The following is a 22,796-nucleotide window of genomic DNA, read 5'->3' as shown; positions in this document are numbered from 1 at the left end:
TTCACATGTAAAAGTTGTGATAATAATTGTTTGTGTTGGTTTTGTATGCTAAGGCCTTCAATATGATAGTGGTTAATTGGCCAGTCGTTTGGTTGGTTGGTTGGTTGGATTTTGGTGGGTTGGTTGATAGGTTGGTCGGTCAGTTAGTTGGCGGTTGGTTAGATCGATGGATGGTTGGTTGGTTGGTTGGTTGGTATGATATTGATTGGTTGGTCGGTCGGTTGGTTGGATTTTTGGTGGTTGGTTGGTTGGTTGGTTGGTGGTCGGTCAGATGGATGGATGGTTGGTTTTGAGGTGGTTGGTTGGTTGGTTAGATGGATGGATGGTTGGTTGGTTGGTTGGTTGGATAGATGAATGGTTGGTAGGTTGGTTAGATGTTTGGTTGGATGGATGATTGATTAGACACATGTAGATGGTTGGTAGGTTGGTTGGTTGGCTGATTTGTTGATTAGATGGATGGTTAGAGTGATGGATGTGTGGATGGTTGGGTGGCTGGTTGGTTAGACACATGTAGATGGTCGGTTGGTTGGTTGGTTGGTTGGTTTGTTAATTAGATGGATGACTAGAGTGATGGATGTGTGGATGGTTGGGTGGCTGGTTGGTCAGACACATGTAGATGGTCGGTTGGTTGGTTGGTTAATTAGATGGATGGCTAGAGTGATTGATGTGTGAATGGTTGGCCGGTTGGTTGTTATGTGAATGGTTGATTGATTGAATAAAAATCTTGCAAATAGAACAATCTCTCTGTAGCATATTGTTTTTATTTCATGGTGAACAGTTTTGTTATATACATGTAACTTGTTTTTGATGAGGAAGACATGTACAGTGTATCTTAAGTTTGCAAATGAGGTTGATTGTAAGTTGAAAACAGTCATTGAACCCACTCAGTCAAAGCTGTACTATTGCTTATTACCATATTCCATATTTGGACATGTACTTTATTCCATATTTAGACATACCATATTCCATATTTGGACATACTGTATTCCATATTTGGACATACATATACAAAATGCATGTGCAAAAGCATGATATTGAAAATTGGTGCCTGTTTGTATTATTTTACATGGTGTTATACAGACACTTTACTGTAGGCAGTATTTTTGCTAAGGTTTTGCAAGATGAAACCCTGGTAATAAATGTAATCCTACCTAAAACATTCTAAATCAATTTCCAGAGGAGTTTATAAAAACTGACCTGTTTACTATTCATAATTTCATCAATGAGATTGATGATAAAACTTAGAACTTAAAAGACTGATTAAGATTTTGAGCTTTCAGTTTCTGTGAAAGGGTTGTAAGTATAAGTATGTACATTGTAGTATAATTGATAGTTATTCATTTCTACATCAGCTTTAAAGAGACTCATCATGACTGCAGCACCTACTTTAAAAGTGAAACACTTACATGTACGTACACAATTCTCAACTAATAGCTGTGTTGCCTGTCACCCAGCGTAAAATGGTTAATGTAAATGTACTGTTAAAGCCATGAGTTTGTGCAAACACTATGTCAGCACTAACTTTACCAGGTATTTATATCACATTATTCACTGTAGGTGCTAAAGAGGATTTGGAGTAGATATAGATTCTGTGTTCAGTAGGTGGGGAAGAAGCATGTAATGAATGAACAAATACTTTCCAACCGTGACAGTTTTAACACTAAATAGATATAGGAATTAGACTTTGTGTGTAGACGCTTACTTTGATCTCATGGCCTTAAAATATAATGAACCCTGAATTGAACTTGGCGCCAGCTTTGTAATTAATAATTTGTCTTATTTGCCGTAGTCATGACTTGTTCTTCAAAGGGAATTTCACTCCAGGAAATAATGGTACTTTTGTAAACTGTTGGTTCTTGAGAGTCATTTCAAGATTTTACATTGTATACATTTTGCTCGATTACCAAGAAACACTGAAACCTCTGAGTGCTTATTACCCTCAGATAAATACTCATTATTGTTTAGTGTTCATCTAATACATATGTATGTCTGCTAAGTTCCATGAGACAACAGTGGACCACTATGAGAACAATGAATGTGAAATAGTGTTTCAGTTGGATGTTTCTTGGAAATTACATGAAATTTATGTGATATGAAATCGTAAAATGTCTCTCCTGAACCCAAAGTTATGTAAATATATGTATTTCCTGGAGTGGCATTCCCTTTAATGTAACAGGAGACTTGAGGTTTATTGCTGATGATGTTAGCACTTACACTTATAGTAATGTATACAAGGTTTACCTTGAGATGATGAAGTTAAACAATGCATAGAAATCTTGAATAGTTGCTAAGGCTGCATTTACGTGATGACATTTTCAAATAAAATTACTACAAATCTTGTTTTTGTTTTAATGCATTTTTCAAATATGTTTTGACTGTCGACATGGAAACAGTGAAGACGGAACAAACTGAAAACAATACTGTTAATGATACACAATGTGTTAACCAAACACAACACAACAGTTCAGGGCACACTTCAGTGTATCATGTTGTCATCAATGGGAATCATTCCTGAGGTCAAATTTGTGTGGTTTTGAATTGCTCCATTGTTGGTCATTTAGAAAGACTCGGCTTTGGGATGGAATGGATCGTTTTTGAAAATGTTTTTACTTTCAGCATCATTTTCAAGTCATTATGTTTTGATGTGTGTTTTTTGGCATCACAGTGTACTGAATTAGATAGCACAGGCAGCAAAGTAGTTATTAGCACTTGTTTGAAAGATCAGTTGACAATACATACATGTGTATGATGCTTTTATAGAATGTATGCTATCATTTACAATATGTACATGTATTTCTTAGAAAACCTTAATGCAAGGCTTAACAACCATTAATGGTGAACATGATTGGTAAATGCTTTTGAGTGACTACAAATACAACAATTGTTTTTTGTACAATGTTTCAAGGCAGACACTGTAGTGTTCGTAAAAGGCTTGAGTGACTACAAATACAACAATTTTTTTTTGTACAACTACAATGTTTCAAGGTAGATACTGTAGTGTTCTTAAAAGGCTAAATCAGATTAGAGTTAAATGTAAGGATGAATAAAGTTGTCTGACAGAGATATAGAAAAAGTTGGTCCAGAACGAAAGAATAATCCTATGTAATCCTTATGGCTCCACTGATACTTGTATATAATAGCACTTTTGTATGAACCTGGGATTGAAACCCAGCCCTATAAAGTCTAATACACAATTACTTAGTGCAGGAAAATGGCAAACTTGTGTCACTTGCATTTAATTGTTCATAATCAGCATTGTGAGATTAGTTTAAAATTTAAAGCTGCACTAGCTGTAGTCTAGTTCTTATACAGTATCATTACCATTCACACCTCCACTCACAGTCTAGTTCCTATACAGTATTGTCACTATTTACACCTCCACTCAGTCTAGTTCCTATACAGTATCGTTACCATTTACACCTCCACTCACAGTCTAGTTCCTATACAGTATCGTTACCATTTACACCTCCACTCACAGTCTAGTTCCTATAAAGGTACAGTATCATTACCATTTACACCTCCACTCATAGTCTAGTTCCTATACAAAGGTACAGTATCATTACCATTTACACCTCCACTCATAGTCTAGTTCCTATACAAAGGTACAGTATCATTACCATTTACACCTCCACTCATAGTCTAGTTCCTATACAAAGGTACAGTATCATTACCATTTACACCTCCACTCATAGTCTAGTTCCTATACAAAGGCACAGTATCATTACCATTTACACCTCCACTCATAGTCTAGTTCCTATACAAAGGTACAGTATCATTACCATTTACACCTCTACTCACAGTCTAGTTCCTATACAGTATCATTACCATTTACACCTCCACTCAGTCTAGTTCCTATACAGTATCGTTACCATTTACACCTCTACTCACAGTCTAGTTCCTATACAGTATCATTACCATTTACACCTCTACTCATAGTCTAGTTCCTATACAGTATCATTACCATTTACACCTCTACTCACAGTCTAGTTCCTATACAGTATCATTACCATTTACACCTCTACTCACAGTCTAGTTCCTATACAGTATCATTACCATTTACACCTCTACTCATAGTCTAGTTCCTATACAGTATCATTACCATTTACACCTCTACTCATAGTCTAGTTCCTATACAGTATCATTACCATTTACACCTCCACTCAGGCTAGTTCCTATACAGTATTGTTACGATTTACACCTCCACTCACAGTCTAGTTCCTATACAGTATTGTTACGATTTACACCTCCACTCACAGTCTAGTTCCTATACAGTATTGTTACGATTTACACCTCCACTCACAGTCTAGTTCCTATACAGTATTGTTACGATTTACACCTCCACTCACAGTCTAGTTCCTATACAGTATCATTACCATTTACACCTCCACTCAGTCTAGTTCCTATACAGTATTGTTACGATTTACACCTCCACTCACAGTCTAGTTCCTATACAGTATTGTTACGATTTACACCTCCACTCACAGTCTAGTTCCTATACAGTATTGTTACGATTTACACCTCCACTCACAGTCTAGTTCCTATACAGTATTGTTACGATTTACACCTCCACTCACAGTCTAGTTCCTATACAGTATCATTACCATTTACACCTCCACTCACAGTCTAGTTCCTATACAGTATTGTTACGATTTACACCTCCACTCACAGTCTAGTTCCTATACAGTATCGTTACCATTTACACCTCCACTCACAGTCTAGTTCCTATACAGTATCATTACCAGTTATACCTCCACTCAGTCTAGTTCCTATACAGTATCATTACCATTTACACCTCTACTCATAGTCTAGTTCCTATACAGTATCGTTACCATTGTACACTAGCTGTAACTTGGGTATTATTTTTCAACCAGATCAATAATATATTTACTGGAAATTGTTAAAATACGAATAATTACACATTTTATTTGTTAATGACATGTCGTTTTTATCCAGAAATAATAACAAAACAGGTTGAAATCATTGTTGTTTTGCTGGGTAGCTGATTTTAGGGTGTGGACCCAAAAATCAAATTGATTGGATTTCAATTGTATCATAGGACATGTACAGCTGTACAAATATGTTTACCCGCAAATGATTCACTACTATTCAGAGTGTACGATAATACAATAAAGTCATTATACATGTAGCTAATAAAAAAGTTTTTAAAAAACCGTTCCAGTTGTGGCTGGGCAGCTTTAAGTTTAAGGCTGTCAAATTAGAGAGAAAGAGACAAAGATATAAGAGTACAATGTTATATATAGTTAAGATAGAAATTAATCCAGAATGAAAGTATCCTATGGAATCCCTATGGTTGTATTGATAAGATTGCACTAATTGGAGGTGTGGGATTAAATTATGGGCCTCTAACCTCTCTTTAGAGGTAGGCATCTCATTTACTGAGTGTGACATGTACCCAGTATATCTAAGTGTGATTAATTACTTGTGAGACATCTGCAGCTTGAATATCAGATGTTAGTATCATCAAAACAGAACTAAAAATCTGAGGAAATTGTCTTAGACTAAGTGACGTGTAGCTGCTACTTCTAAACTGATCTTGGAAAGGCCCTGCAACTGTTTATTAATATTAGAGGCCATATCAGCATATGTCTAATTTTAAAGAAAACTGTAATGATACACGTCCAAGATATCATTGTACATGTATCATGTATACAATGTAGAGTACAGTTGTGGAGATTGGCATTAAAACTTATATTCTGAATTTATTGAAATGATGAAAGCTCATTTAGCTATATTTATTGGTAACATTATTGATTATTGATATATTAATCTGTGTTACTTACAAACACATGTACATTGTATATCCATTGAGATTGTTCATTTGTGGCAATGTCTTAGGTAGATTTTCTAACCATCTTTTGATTTTGTTTGCAATGTCTCCTAATTTTCTCATGAGAAGGAATTTTCTAACCTAACCATCTTGTGATTTGTTTTGTGGCTATGTAATGTTTCCTAATTTCATATTAGGTAGATTGTCCAACTATCTGGTGATTTGTTTTGTGGCAGTGTCTTAATTCTAATTTCTGGATTGTCTAACTATCTGGTGATGTGCTTTTGATGGAAACCTATGGTATATTGTAATCCTGAACAGTCAATATTATGATTGTTCACTTTTCATATAGTCAGTTCATATTATGATTGTTCACTTTTCATATAGTCAGTTCATATTAAATAGATTATGTTATAAGTAAAATATACAGTAAAATAGTTAGCGCCTTGAGCTCTCAGGTGAAAAGGTTCATTATCAAATAAGTCTACATTGATCAAAATGTAGATCTAGTTGATCAGAATGTTTCTTTTTGATATCAAGAGATACGGTAGATCACTTGAAATGAGCATTGGAAATAACCTCATTGATATCAAGAGATAGGGTAGATCACTTGAAATGAGCATCAGAAATAACCTCATTGATATCAAGAGATATGGTAGATCACTTGAAATGAGCATTGGAAATAACCTCATTGATATCAAGAGATATGGTAGATCACTTGAAATGAGCATTGGAAATAACCTCATTGATATCAAGAGATACGGTAGATCACTTGAAATAACCTCTCTAAACTTTTTCTGTTCCTTTGTTGAAGAAAACACCAACCCATTCTCTGTTCAAATCAAGAAACATAATCAGGGTCACTATGCAAATTTTTGAAGTGGAGGTCAAAATGTTATCAAAGTGGAGGTCAAAACATTATCAAAATGAAGCCGTTTTTATGGCTGCCAAATGTTACATTTATCTCTACGGGGAAAAAAAGCTTGTTGATTTCTTTGAAGACAAGATGTTGGACCCTAGATTTCTTATATTAATTTAAAAGGACCACGAACAAGCTTCAATTCCATAATGGCAAAGTTTAGCATGATTTAAGAACTTTTTAAGAACTTTTTTAGTGAAATCTGTCAGTGAGGTACATTTTATGTGAAATCTGTCAGTGAGGTGCATTTTATGTGAAATCTGTCAGTGAGGTGCATTTTATGTGAAATCTGTCAGTGAGGTGCATTTTATGTGAAACCTGTCAGTGAGGTGCATTTTATGTGAAATCTGTCAGTGAGGTGCATTTTATGTGAAATCTGTTAGTGAGGTGCATTTTATGTGAAATCTGTCAGTGAGGTGCATTTTATGTGAAATCTGTTAGTGAGGTGCATTTTATGTGAAATCTGTCAGTGAGGTGCATTTTATGTGAAATCTGTTAGTGAGGTGCATTTTATGTGAAATCTGTTAGTGAGGTGCATTTTATGTGAAATCTGTCAGTGAGGTGCATTTTATGTGAAATCTGTCAGTGAGGTGCATTTTATGTGAAATCTGTTAGTGAGGTGCATTTTATGTAAACTATGTATCTTAATCCAACTCAGTCTTGAACAGTTTTTTTTGTGTTTTATTTTTCATTTTAGATATGCCTAAACCTGTAAATAGAGACGGCCCAGGAGAACTGGGAAAACCTGTAATTATAGAACCACAGTTTAAAAAAGAGATGGATGAAAAATGGAGGATAAATGAATTTAACTTGATGGCTAGTGAGAAGATAGCTTTCAATAGGTCTCTTCCAGATGTAAGGCCAAGGGGGTAAGTATTGGAATATACATGTATATCATGAATACTTTCAGCTGCAATAGTATCATTTTTTTTTCATCAAAAAATCCAACACACATATACTGTCTAATTCATTTACTGGAAAACCATTGTGGTGCATCAGTATTTTAGCCAAATTTTGGGAATACCAGTAACAGTTGGGGGAAGTGTGGTCAAACTTACTTATATCTCCATACCTGTATTAGTATATACTGGTATAGTGTCTTTACTAAGGGCTTGGAAGCCAAGTAACAGTTGGGGGAAGTCTTGTAAAACTTACTAAGATCTCCATACCTGTATACCGGTACAGTGTCTTTACTAAGGGCTGGGGAGCCCAGTAACAGTTGGAGGAAGTCTGGTAAATCTTACTTAAATCTCATATTTGCATAATTTTGATTGGATGCACTAATAGAAATAAGAGTATATGTACCTCGGGACTTCAGGTAAATGTTACTTACTTTAAAAACACTCACTGATAATATTACTAGACAACTCAGGTAAATTCTACAATTAATGCTGGTCTATCGGTCCAAGACCGACAAGATTTCCGTTCAGACCGACAGTTTTTCAGAATTACAACAACTTGTTGGTCCTTATGACCAATTGGAATTTGAAGTAAATAATAATATTTATTCAAAGATATATCCAGTTTTACATACATGAATCTGGTCTTGCATAATACTGGTTTTACTCTCCCTCAGATCAAATTACCCTGTCAAGCATCACAGCTAGCTTGCTATGTGTTGTTGTCACTTTTGATATCAAGTCTACATAACGTAACACACAGCATTTATTTTATGTTAGAAAATACCCTGGTATATGATTGGTTGAATTTCTCAAATTATCTACAATCTGTGTATAATACAAGTCATGAATATGAACTGCTTTGAGTATGGACCAGCAGGTTTCCGTAAGGACCAGCAGCATTTGCTACCTGTCGGTCCTTATGACCAGTAGTCATTTTCACTTAATTTCACAAACTGCACTCAGCCATAACAAAAAATACTGGATTTTTACCTGCAAGTTAGGCCAAGTACATGTGCATGAAAGTGCCATGGTATTTCCAAACCTTGAAGTTCATCACCTGGTCATGATGACAGAAAATATGTTCATGTAAGTTGGATTTCCATGCACAATTACAAAATGATGTGTATTTCAGACTCTTTTGTAGCCTCCCACCCACATAGAAATTTTTATATTAGAATTATTGTTTACTTATTGCCTGCTTAACATCCTTTTCTTTTGTGTTTCTCTTAAAATAAATTTGAAATCTTTAATACCCCCCCCCCCCCCTATCAAAACAATGTTTACATATATATGTTGGACAGGTACATGTCTATTTTCATTGAGATCTTCAGTAAATACAGTGGCTAGCTGTGTATGATGTCTTGTGAGTTGACAAATCTGTCAAGCAGGTACATGTACATGCATGATGTTCATCGAAGTTTTCTGTAAATACAGTGGTTATAGCTTTGCAGGATTTCCTGTGTGTTTGACAAACCTGTCATGTAGGTAGATAAGATGATGGATTGCCAAAAGATGAAGCACTCAGGCAGTCTATACAGGATTTATAACTATGGGGCAGCAAAGTAGTGAACTGGAACTATCACTAAAATATTTGGATAAAGTCAGATAAACCAGCTTAGTCAGCAATGTACAGTTAAACCACAGGCAAATAGAGTAAATGTATTATTATTGAGGAGGCTGTCAAAGAATAGTGAAATAATAAAGATGTATCATCAGATTTCATTCCATAAAAAGTGTCTGTGCTTAGTAATGTTCAGGAACTTAAGGGACCTTATTCAAATTAGATGATATAGAGCCTATGTGATGGTGCCAAGAGTGTTGTACCCATGGACGTCTGTGTGTGTGTGTGTGTGGGGGGGGGGGGGGGCAGGGGAGAAAGAGTTCTGGTGAATGTTCTAACTGTTAGATTTGAACTACTGTTCTATTGTTATGGAAAAAAAGTCACACGGTATTATAAAGTCAGCTGACTGACATTTTGTAATCTGTACATTATCTATCATAATCATCAGTTTCAGTTTCATGAAAAATTGCCTTGGGAAGTGTTTAATCTATTTTATTACATGGTACGCTTAGTTTAAAATTGTAAGTTTATGACAATGAATGGTATAATAGCTATGCTTAGCCAGGCACTTTTTACCCTAAAGGCTGAGGATGAGATCATATGAATTCAAACGAAATGTGGAAGGGAAGAGGCCTCAATTTTCAAACTTTCTTAATGACCAAATTCTCCTTCTCCATTTTGCTGAAGTGTTAACCTTAAATACATTCTCTTCTTTTACATACCTTATATACATACTGTCTTGCTATTGATTTTTTCAGACAGGAGTATCTGGGATCAACTGAACTTTACAATGTATATTAAAAGGCAATGTCAAAGGAAAATGAGTATTTTGTCAAAATTGCTATTTTTACAAGATATCTTTCCCATTTGGGTAATCTAACTTTAATGAAAATCATAAATACCCAAATCTCATACTTCCAGTCATACTTATTAGCGATTACTTGGTAATTTCCATATCCCTATTTTGGTGGCTGCACTTTCTGATTTGGAGGTTATTATTACTCTGGAAATCAAGGCTTTGGTTTAATACTACGATAGACATAATATTGTCACAACATGATGATACAACAGTGATAAGCTATTGAAGGGATGTTTTAATAGTTAGTTAATTACAGTAGGGTGGCTCTCTGAAAGCTAGTTCCAACTTCCATAAACTGGCAGTGTACTGTTTCAATGTTTACACTGCTTTGATCATGGGGTGATTACAATTGCACAACAGAGGAACTGCTATCACTCACTTGTGTAATTTAACTCATGGAACAACAATAGTTTTAATTTGTATCTATGTTAGTAAACCGAAGCCTTGATTGCCAGTGTCATACATGCCTGTCCTCTGCACATCATGCAGATTATTGTGTAATGCTCAGGTGGAAATACCCATATTACAGCAGTAATATATATATACACTGTACAGTATAATACTCATAGAGGCAATGTTATTTGATTATCAGTACTCCCAATGGACAAGAATGAAAACTCTATCAACAGTGCTGATGGCTATGATTATTATTTGATTACCTCATAAATATGATCAAAAACATCAACTGTATTTAAGATTTATTCACTCACTTGGCATGTAACCAAATTATTGTGTACTTCTGTATGGGTGTTCACACCTTTGCTACCCCTGTGAGTGTCAGAGGGTACTCGGATGATTAACACATATTGCAGCAGTACTAGAGGCAACACTAGTGAAAGCAAGGTATTTGATTGTAAATGTACTCTGCATGGAACAGATCTTGATCAACAGTGCGGATAGCTGTACTGATTAGTATTTCATAACCTCATAAATACATAATTATCTGATAAAAAAAACTGTATAATCTCAGAAAATATCAGTTACTTCTTTTCTCAAAGATAGCACATGGTAAAGAAAAACAGTGAGTTTTTGGATTGTATCGTAAATTTAATAAAAAGTATCATTGACTAATCTTTGTGATGAAATCACCATAATTGTGAACTTTTGTAAAGGGGTGTAAAGATGGTTTACAGAGTAACACTTCACTCTCATCTAGCTTCAAATTCTATGTGATAATCTGAGATCCTCTCTGAATGACACTCGTAAACTCATCAATAATTGATTTTACAAAAATGCCTGAAGGAGTTTTCATATAACTTAACATTAGATTTGATATAATTCATCATTTTGGAATTGATTGGCAGTAGTAATATTACATTAATAAAATTAGTGACAGTCTTTAGAATCCATGTCATATGTATTAAATTTCAGGACGTCCAAATGAAAGTCCTCAGCGAATTATATGTACAATGTATATGTGTTATTTCATTACCTTTCATAGTCATTTATGTAAGTTCTATCTCGGCAAAAGTTTATTGTGGCAGTGCTCAATTAAAATCAGATTAAGCTTGTTATTTCAGTAATCTTATGAAGTAGCCAGTTATTTCGGTAATCTTAAGATGTATCCTGTTATGTAGATAATCTTAAAAAGTATCTTGTTATGTGGGCAATCTTTGAAAAAAGCATCCTGTGGTTATGAAATATAAGTGATGTTTCTATGTAGTCTGCAACGGTGATGTTGTGTCACTGTTGTGGCAATATTCATTTGAAATGATATTTGTTATTTTGGCAATCTTTTGCAAAAATAATATCTTAAGGTATCTTGTGATGTTCAATTAAAATTTATGAAATAAAAGTATCATTTGGATGCAGTCCACAAAATAAATGTTGTAATATTATATGTTTTGGTAATGCTCAATTGAAATTCAATATGTTTTTATTTATTCATTTATCTGTCAAAATGTTACAATCTATTTTAAAAATCCAGTACAATGCGTGTAATTTCAGCAGTCTTTGTGCAGATAATATATGCATGTATCTTAAGGAAAAGTATTATGTGGTAATGTTCACAATTAAAATATATGAAATGAAAGTAACACATGGATGCAATCCACAAGATACACTCATCTAGCCAAGTAAATGTGTTGTGAGTTTTTGCTGGATAGATTTTAGGAAGTGCTCAGCACATTTTAAAGTGGCCATATGGATGAGAATTTGGTATTTATTTTGGATTTTTATTTGATAAAACAGCTTCACTATGTTTTTCTACTTGAAAATATAATGTGAAATAACATACACCAAGTCCATGTTCGCAACTCAATAAATGGCAAAACATTAAACAATGTGCACAATGTTTGTACGTACAATAACAAACTTTTTACACTTTTTGCATCTTTTTGCAATGTATTGAATTATGAACATGGACTTGGTATATGTTCTTTCACATAATATTTTCAAGTAGAAAAACATAGTGAAGCTGTTTTATCAAATAAAAATCCAAAATAAATACCAAATTCTCATCCAGATGGCCACTTTAATATTGATATAATATTAATTTAAAAAGTTTTAGCTTGCATAAACTGTGTATATTGTAACCCGTACTAGTATGATTTGTAAATCAAAGCAAACATTTCGACAAAACTGGCCTTAACTACCATGGCCATTCCCTTAGCAACAGTGAAATGATGATGCATATTGCAAAGATAATAGGAATAATGGGTAGATAAGTGAATAAAGAATAAAAAAAACGTATGTAAATATGCCTAGCAATAAGACCATGCCCATATCAACAGCCAAATGATGGTTCATATTGCAAAGATGAAAACTTTAAAGGGTAGCCAAGTGAAGAAAGATTCAAAACATATGCAAATATGCCTAGCAACAAGACCACACCCATAGCAACAGCCAAATGATGGTGTATATCATAAGAATAATAAGAGATTAATAGGCAAGCAAATAAACATTCAAAAATGTATGCAAATATACCTGGCAACAAGACCATGATCATAGCAACAGCCAAATACACTTGTGCTACAGCACCATTGTCGCTATTTTTATTAAAGGTTATACACAATGAAAAAAACAGAATTAAGTACATATGTATGGGTACCCAACAGTATTGAATGTCATTAAAGTTATAGTGTCTTGTCAGGTGAAATATTTAGATTTCTGTTTTCTATTTTTAGATCAATACATACTTCTCAAGTTATCCAATTGAAAGGATAGATATTTTATCTGTACATGTACAGTACAGTAGGTCTGAAAATATTGGCCCATTAAGATAGAGATTGGTATCTGTCAGCATTGATCACACTGTTTGCATTTGTACACTCAGGCATTATACAATGTAAGTTTATAAACACTGGCATTAGGCATATTTAAACAATAATGTACGCCCTCCCAGCCCATAATGGACGAAAGCAAACTTTGAACGACATAATGGGCGAGGCGACAGCCGAGCCCATTATGGAGTGCAAAGTTTGCTTGAGTCCATTATGGACTGCAAGGGTGTACATTATTGTTATTATTTTATAGTTTTGCCAATTCCAGTGAATTTGTAGACCGAGAAACGCAAAACAACAGATAATATACACAGCGCTGAACATCGTCTGCCATGTTCGGCCCGGAAGCTGAATACTAATCATAGGGATGCACGTACGTACATGTACACACACACATATACACTTCAATGAACTGCTGTGAACACAAATTTGTTTCATTTTAATTTGAATCTTTTTAAAAAAATTCTTACGGTGTTTACCCCATAATTTCCCTGTTCTTAAATACCCACACCTTTATTGCCTTACGGACATAAGCTTGTATTGTTATGCTCGTTCCGGGGCCGCGATGCCCAATAACGGAGTACATTATCAGTAATAATGTACAGCGATGACGTCACAAAATTCACTGGAATTGGTAATGCTATAATATAATACAAAATAAAGCAACATGTTGATTTACATGTATGCTGTACAATGCAATATACAAATATAGATGTTTCTTGCTAACATATACAGTGTATGAAACATCATGCCAGCCAATGTATTGATCTGAATTTTTGTACTAAAGCTATAAAAGACTTAGTACATTGTGCTGATAGAACAATAATCCCCTTCTGTGAGTGTAAATTAGCATCGACTTACAGCTGAAAAGTTGTTTACATACTAATTATATACAACAGTGTGAAATATGAAAAGTAAGTAGTCGTCAATATCTCATGGATATTGCTGTATTACTGTATACTAGTAACTTTAATGTGATGTTAGACAATAGGAACGCATTGAAGTTATGGGAATATGCTGTATCTGAGTTTGTAATAGTTGGCTCAAAGTATAACAACCATACCCTAAAGCAGACTGGGGGAAAATATCGTAACTCAAAGTGGGTCCTCAGAGTAAACTCATATCCTGTGATTTAATACCATCACATATGGAAGGAAATGATTAAAGACAGAGTTTTAGTCTTTGCTTGAATAATTCAAAAAGTTAAAAGTTTTATGATGTTGTACTGTGCATGTAATGTTATTGTGAATCCACTGAGAGAACTACTTGTTAGTAAAGAAGATGAGATTTCTGATCTCAAATAAATGTAATATTGCAAATGGGAAAACTAAAGCTTTGTGTTAGATGGTGGTGAATGTTTTATAAGGCATCAGTGTTGTATTGAGATGTTGTTTAGAGAATTGAAGCAAGTCTACTGTTTGCAGGATTTGTTGTAAATGCAAAGAGATAAGATATTGCATTGGGAAATCTTACTTTACACTTTGTTAGATCCTAGCTGAGAATGATGTAAGTTTTATAAGGTGACAGTGTTTTCTTGATACATTGGATACAATGGTGATTACAAGTTTGTTATTATTATTAATTTTATAATACATATTAGTGAAAATATTGCAATGAGAAACCTTAGTAAGTTACTTTACTCTTTGTTAGATCATAGATGATGATGATGGTGAAAGTTTTCTAAGGCAGTAGTGTTTCCAGCAGGGTTCTGTGTCTGTGTGTGTGCGTGCATGTGTGCGTGCGTGTGTTCATGTGTGCATGCGTGTGTGTGTGTGTGTGCATGCGTGCGTGCATGCGTGCATGCGTGCATGCGTGTGTTCATCCTGTATCTCTGGCATACATCAACTGATGATTTTAACCAAACCTGGCATAAAGGTGAATGGTGGCCAAATTTGTTGTTAACTTTCGCAATATGCTATAACTTTGGAGGTATAATATTTAGTGACTCCATTCAAGTACCTACACCCATATTATCAAATATGACTCTTATGAGCTTTCTTTTAACTTTAAGACCCTGACCTCTGACCTTGAAAGTCTTTGTCAAGGTCAAATAGCCAAATTTGGGTTAATTTCATAGCTTTTCTCAATAAAATATTTGAAGTGATGATGATATTTTAATCATGTCTTTTTACTACATTTGTATGTGACGCATATGTATGTCACTTAATTTCACAACCTTGACCTGAATAGCAAAATGGTGGCCATGTTTGTAATACATGTATACAAGCACATTTTATATGTTATCGCCAAAAGTTTGACACCATTCAATGTCTACCCTCACATTATCAATGATGAGCTTTCTAATGAGACATTGACATTTGACCCTGACAAACATTTTCAAGGTGAAATGACCAAAATTTTCCTTTCTATGTTAAGTCAATAAGTTGAATACACAAAGACTCAATTTAAATGTCTATACGCATATAGTCAAAGCAAATCGCTGGTAAGTCTTCCATGCTGTGTGAATATTGCCCTAGGTTAATAGAACACAATAGTCCCCCTAGATGCAAATTGAGGTCACTACCATATCATGTGATACCATATAAGCCAATCACTGAAGGTTATATGAACATGATATGTTATAAAGACTGATCAATGATAGTATTAGTAGTGTGATAAATTTTATCCATATCATGTGATACCATCTAAGCTACACACTGAAGGTAGATTGTCGACAGTCGTTCATGCCTTTTTTTGCTATGCGTCATCTAAATCAAAGTCGTCGCCTCGCTCCGTAGCACTGGATAATGCGTACTAATAGGAACTACGATTGCCGAAGGCACAAACGACTTTTGTTCCTTGCCGCACCCTCACACGATAACAGTAAGGACATTTTTATTGTAGAATGTTTGACATTGGGGTCATCGTTCTCAAAGCTTGTCAATCAAAATCAACATGGCATCATGAAGTGAGTGAACATATCAAGACGCATTGGAGAAACTTAGATATTCAAACATGAAAGACTTTCAGAGAAGAAAAATTACATGCATGATAACAGTCCATGAGTTGCAGATGGAGCCAATTGAGCTCCTTCAACTCACAGCTAGCTAGTAGACTGTACACGTACACAGCACCATAGACTAGTGAGTGTATGACTCTATGAGCTTGACATTGTCAATGAAATTGGCGTGTTGGGCATCGAGGTCATCCAACTACGTCATTTGCAAATGTCAAAAAAACGTACAGTGTCAAGCTTTCGCAAAGAAAGATAGGTAAGGTAAATTAGTACTTGATTATGACCATAAAAATACATTTACGGGGTCAAATTTGCTCTGAAGTGTATGTATATATGCGTTGAATGTTGAGTGAACTGTATGCAAATCATACGATAGAGTAAAGTCCAATTCCATGACGTCACATCATGAATAAGTAATAGAAAGGGAGATACAGCGAGCGATGACAGTGGCTCGTGCCTCCGGCACTCGCTGGTTGGTACATGGTTATAGTATTGCTTCGGATCAGATCAGAGCGAGGTGATGACTTTAGTTTTAGATAAAACGTAGCAAAAATCGCATGAACGACTGTTGACAGTCTAACTGAAGGTTATATGAAGATGATCTGTTATGAAGACTGATACAGTGATAGTAGCATGATAAAAGCTATCACCACAGGGAGTACATGTACAATATAGCATGTCTCAAATTCTTTATCATACCATAATTATTAATGGGTAATTGATCACCAAATGGAAAACTGGTAATTGAACAGTGGCCAATTACATGGTGACAGCTACGGTATCTCACTTTTCATTAGAAAACTAATATTAGAATAAAGTCAAAGGAAGATTATTAATTTAGTCGTCCTCTTACCTTTATGGTCATCATACTCAATATCATTACTTTTACTGCATCACTTCGTATAGATTTATTAATGCATGTACATGTATGATATACTGCTGTTAAGAACCTCACAATGAGATTGTATAATATGATTACAATATACTGCTGTTACAAACCTCTCGATGAGACTGTACAAGGCCTAAGAAAAAAAACTAGTTCCTGTTATGCTCAATTTTAGAATAGGTGGGGTAGGTAGATATTTTATTTTATTTTATTATATTTTTTTTCTGTGTGAGTGTCTACCGAGGTAGTTAAGGTTTTCCACTGTTTTCCAAATGGTCTCTGTGTTGTTTATTTCTTCCTATCAGATGTACAACCATTACAGATTGGAAGAACAATGTTATATTGTCTTTTTTAGATGATGTCAGTTTCCGCATCCACTATTTCTCATGAAACTTCACAATTTTTGCGATTTTGTTATTTTTTTCTCAAAAACATAATAAAAAAGTTTAGGGTTGGCAGTGAAAAACTAGGTGGGGGTCGGGTAACCAGAACCAAACAATTATTTTTTTATGCCTAATATGATATACCAAGTATACTGCTGTTATGAACCTGTCAATGAGACTGTATAATATGATATACTAAGAACCTGTCAATGAGACTGTATAATATGATATACTAAGAACCTGTCAATGAGACTGTATAATATGATATACTAACAACCTGTCAATGAGACTGTATAATATGATATACTAACAACCTGTCAATGAGACTGTATAATATGATATACTTAGAACCTGTCAATGAGACTGTATAATATGATATACTAAGAACCTGTCAATGAGACTATAATATTGCATAAATTACCAATTGTGAGTTCCTATCCCATTACCAATAATTTACCCTCCAGGCTGTAGTTTTTCTCATTTCACCACCTGTTTTTAAGTTTCTTTGTTTTTCTTTTAGTCCCCCCCCCCCCCCAGGGGAACGATTGCAATGTGCTTCATTTGTCCATCCATTCCTCAATTATGAGTTCAACATTTAATATTAGATGTCAATCAGACCTGACACAAAGATGATATTCATGTATACATATCATACGGAACATATGCACTTACAAATTGACTGTATTGCGGCCATATTTGTGGTCAGAAATCAATATTTACATCATAACTCAAAAACCATGATACAAGAGAGACTCTAATCTATTGACACATTTGGCCCTGGCATCCATGACCATGCCCTTCAGCCAGATGCAAAGCTATTGCAAACATAACAGGTGGGCAAGTGAACGGACATTCAAAAAAATGTATGTAAATAGCAACAAGACCACACCCTTAGCAATAGTCAGATGATAGTATATTGTAAAGATAACACCAGGAATGTGTTAAAGTAGATAAACATTCTAAAAATGTATGTGAATATGCCTAGTAACAACACTTTGCTCATAGCAACAGTCAGACAATGGTGTACTTATATATTGCAAAGATACATGTAACAGGGATGGGTAGGCAAGTCTATAAATATCCACAAATTGAACACATACATGTACCTAACTTACATTTCTCTGTTGGGACGGCAGGAGCCAAGTCGAACTCAATGTAATTAATATGTTTTATGCATAGACATCATGGAGTATGATATCATAGTTCCAAGACATGATTTTAGTCTAGCATTGCTAGTGTCTAGTGTTTTCATTCCATTCTGATGGAATTGACAGCCGACGGCCACTGAGGGTAATCTTCTGATTTCCCCCTGCAAATTATTTGCTAAATCTTTAACCGAAATCAACAAATTTTATAGGACGTATGCACTTTGTTATGTTTAACGTATGTACTGAATTATATTGAAATTAAAGTATGCAGTCTTAAGATATAGCCTAATTACCGAAAATCACTAATTATGCAAATTAGTCATTAACACTGTAAGGTTCATCAACAAAGTTTATAGGACATATGTACTAATTAATCGTATTGAAGTTGGAGTGTGCATTCTTAAGATATGGCCTAATTACTGAAAGTAATTAATTATGCAAATTATTCCTTAATACTGTAAGGTATAACAACTAATTTTATAGGACAGATGTACATTATGTTTAACAAATAGTCTAAATTATATTGAAATTGAAGTATGCAGTCTTGAGAGAGAGAGAGAGAGAGAGAGAGAGAGAGAGAGAGAGAGAGAGAGAGAGAGAGAGAGAGAGAGAGAGAGAGAGAGAGAGAGAAAGAGAGAGAGAAAGAGAGAGAGAGAAAGAGAGAAAGAGAGAGAGAGAGAGAGAGAGAGAGAGAGAAAGAGAGAGAGAGAGAGAGAGAGAGAGAGAGAGAGAGAGAGAGAGAGAGAGAGAGAGAGAGAGAGAGAGAGAGAGAGAGAGAGAGAGAGAGAGAGAGAGAGAGAGAGAGAGAGAGAGAGAGAAGGGGGGAGGGAGGGACAGACGGACGGACATAAAATGGTATCATACTGTCAGTCAATAGGGTTTCAGACCAGTTATGGTAAATCTGTTCAATACTACACTAGTAAGTGTGCTGTCCTGTTTTTAGCAAAAGAAATATAAGAAACTGGTTACTGAATTCATTATGCATAAATTATATATATCATACAACAAAAAAGAAAGGTGTATGTTAAGATAAGTAATAAGGGGTTCATATACAACTCTGCCCAAGACATACATGTACATTGTACAAGATTTTTTACAGTGTACACAACAAAGGCTGTTTAAAAAGTAATGCTTCAGATATAAAGAATTTATTCCATACTATGTTTTATCTACCTAACATGCTGTGTATGCATTTTATCTCAGCGGGGTATGAAATAAGTATTAAACATATATTCTCATCTTGATCCCATAGATGTGCAGGTAAAAAGTACCCTCAGAAACTGCCGACTACCAGTGTGATCGTTGTCTTTCATAACGAAGCCTGGAGTACCCTTCTAAGAACAACTCACAGTATCATTAACAGGTCACCTAGGGAGTACTTAACTGAAGTTATTCTGGTAGATGATGCCAGCACTCAAGGTAAGAACGAGTCACATTATCATTAACAGGTCACCTAGGGAGTACTTTAACTGAAGATATTCTCATGATGCCAGCACCCTACATTTGTAGGTATTCCAGTGTGAAATCCATTTTGATCAAGCAAAGTGAAATTTTGTTTAAAAGTTTTCATGGACTAGATGAAACCTTTTCATGTTTCAAAAAAGTTCAACATTGACACTGTGCAATCACTTTTCAAAATTTGAATGATTGATATTAAATTTGAATAACAAGCATCTTCATAATTTTGTTGCATTATTTGTGAAGTATATTATATGTCTGTTAATTGTGTATATTTTACCATTATTTTTCTCTTTTATCTGTGAGTGTACATGTACATAATGTACATAAAGTAATAATCTCCTCTGTGTATTTAAAGGTAGACTTCATTGCCTTGTGTGATGGTTTGTTTTATTTTGTATATGTCTTGGTTTTCGCATTATTTTAAAGTCTCATATATCATTGTAATGACTATAATAGTGTCACCAAACCAATGTTATAATCTTTCACTTTTTTTTTGGAGGGGGGGGGGAGATATTAAAAAAAGATATGTAAAAAACTTTAAGCTCATGCACAGCATGTACAAGTTGCCTTTATTTGTTCTCTTGTATTTCACATTTGATGTGCCAGAACATCTTAAGAAACCATTGGAAGATTATGTTGCCAAACTAGAAGTACCAGTTCATGTTGAAAGGATGGAAGTCAGATCTGGTTTGATTAGATCAAGACTACGTGGAGGTTCCATTGCTAAGGGAGATGTACTTACATACTTAGATTCCCATTGTGAATGTACAGAAGGATGGCTGGAACCACTCATAGCCAGGATAGGAGAAGACAGGTGAGGACTGATCATTTCAATGAATTCATGTCTTGACTTTCAATTTTTGAAATTTAGATAGAATTAAATTATAGGTAGAACAGGAGAAAAGTGGGTAGGAAGTATCTACATGTACAAGTTGGTAAAACAGTGATGTATAGAATACAGAGGCTATGTGTTAGTAAAACAGTGATGTATAGAATACAGGCTAGGTGTTAGTAAAACAGTGATGTATAGAATACAGGCTATGTGTTAGTAAAACAGTGATGTATAGAATACAGGCTATGTGTTAGTAAAACAGTGATGTATAGAATACAGGCTATGTGTTAGTAAAACAGTGATGTATAGAATACAGGCTATGTGTTAGTAAAACAGTGATGTATAGAATACAGGCTATGTGTTAGTAAAACAGTGATGTATAGAATACAGGCTATGTGTTAGTAAAACAGTGATGTATAGAATACAGGCTATGTGTTAGTAAAACAGTGATGTATAGAATACAGGCTATGTGTTAGTAAAACAGTGATGTATAGAATACAGGCTATGTGTTAGTAAAACAGTGATGTATAGAATACAGGCTATGTGTTAGTAAAACAGTGATGTATAGAATACAGGCTATGTGTTAGTAAAACAGTGATGTATAGAATACAGGCTATGTGTTAGTAAAACAGTGATGTATAGAATACAGGCTATGTGTTAGTAAAACAGTGATGTATAGAATACAGAGGCTGTGTTAGTAAAACAGTGATGTATAGAATACAGGCTATGTGTTAGTAAAACAGTGATGTATAGAATACAGGCTGTGTGTTAGTAAAACAGTGATGTATAGAATACAGAGGCTATGTGTTAGTAAAACAGTGATGTATAGAATACAGGCTATGTGTTAGTAAAACAGTGATGTATAGAATACAGAGATGTGTTAGTAAAACAGTGATGTATAGAATACAGGCTATGTGTTAGTAAAACAGTGATGTATAGAATACAGGCTATGTGTTAGTAAAACAGTGATGTATAGAATACAGAGGCTGTGTGTTAGTAAAACAGTGATGTATAGAATACAGGCTGTGTGTTAGTAAAACAGTGATGTATAGAATACAGGCTATGTGTTAGTAAAACAGTGATGTATAAAATACAGAGACTATGTGTTAGTAAAACAGTGATGTATAGAATACAGGCTATGTGTTAGTAAAACAGTGATGTATAGAATACAGGCTGTGTGTTAGTAAAACAGTGATGTATAGAATACAGAGGCTATGTGTTAGTAAAACAGTGATGTATAGAATACAGAGGCTATGTGTTAGTAAAACAGTGATGTATAGAATACAGAGATGTGTTAGTAAAACAGTGATGTATAGAATACAGAGGCTATGTGTTAGTAAAACAGTGATGTATAGAATACAGGCTATGTGTTAGTAAAACAGTGATGTATAGAATACAGAGATGTGTTAGTAAAACAGTGATGTATAGAATACAGGCTATGTGTTAGTAAAACAGTGATGTATAGAATACAGGCTATGTGTTAGTAAAACAGTGATGTATAGAATACAGGCTGTGTGTTAGTAAAACAGTGATGTATAGAATACAGAGGCTATGTGTTAGTAAAACAGTGATGTATAGAATACAGGCTATGTGTTAGTAAAACAGTGATGTATAGAATACAGAGACTATGTGTTAGTAAAACAGTGATGTATAGAATACAGAGATGTGTTAGTAAAACAGTGATGTATAGAATACAGGCTATGTGTTAGTAAAACAGTGATGTATAGAATACAGGCTATGTGTTAGTAAAACAGTGATGTATAGAATACAGAGGCTATGTGTTAGTAAAACAGTGATGTATTCAATACGAATCTGGTCAATTGTTGTCATCCCAGCATTTACATTTTGTGTTGCGAGATGATTTTTAGCACAACTGAACT

The 22,796-nt window shown here is 34.6% G+C and overlaps 1 protein-coding gene across 1 annotated transcript in view; it reads left to right on the top strand.

The window, feature by feature from the left end:
- The window catches only part of LOC144433848 (polypeptide N-acetylgalactosaminyltransferase 1-like), a 74,184-nt gene that overhangs the window by 29,947 nt on the left and 21,441 nt on the right, over window positions 1-22,796 (top strand). The window contains exons 3-5 of the mRNA XM_078122228.1: window positions 7,405-7,576; window positions 19,876-20,042; window positions 20,691-20,898. Of these exons, the coding sequence (XP_077978354.1) occupies window positions 7,405-7,576; window positions 19,876-20,042; window positions 20,691-20,898 (547 nt within the window). The remainder of the gene's footprint in view (window positions 1-7,404; window positions 7,577-19,875; window positions 20,043-20,690; window positions 20,899-22,796) is intronic.

This window comes from Glandiceps talaboti, chromosome 4 (assembly GCF_964340395.1).
Source record: "Glandiceps talaboti chromosome 4, keGlaTala1.1, whole genome shotgun sequence".
Classification (NCBI taxonomy): Eukaryota; Metazoa; Hemichordata; class Enteropneusta; family Spengelidae; genus Glandiceps; species Glandiceps talaboti.
This window is presented reverse-complemented; position numbering and strand designations above follow the sequence as displayed.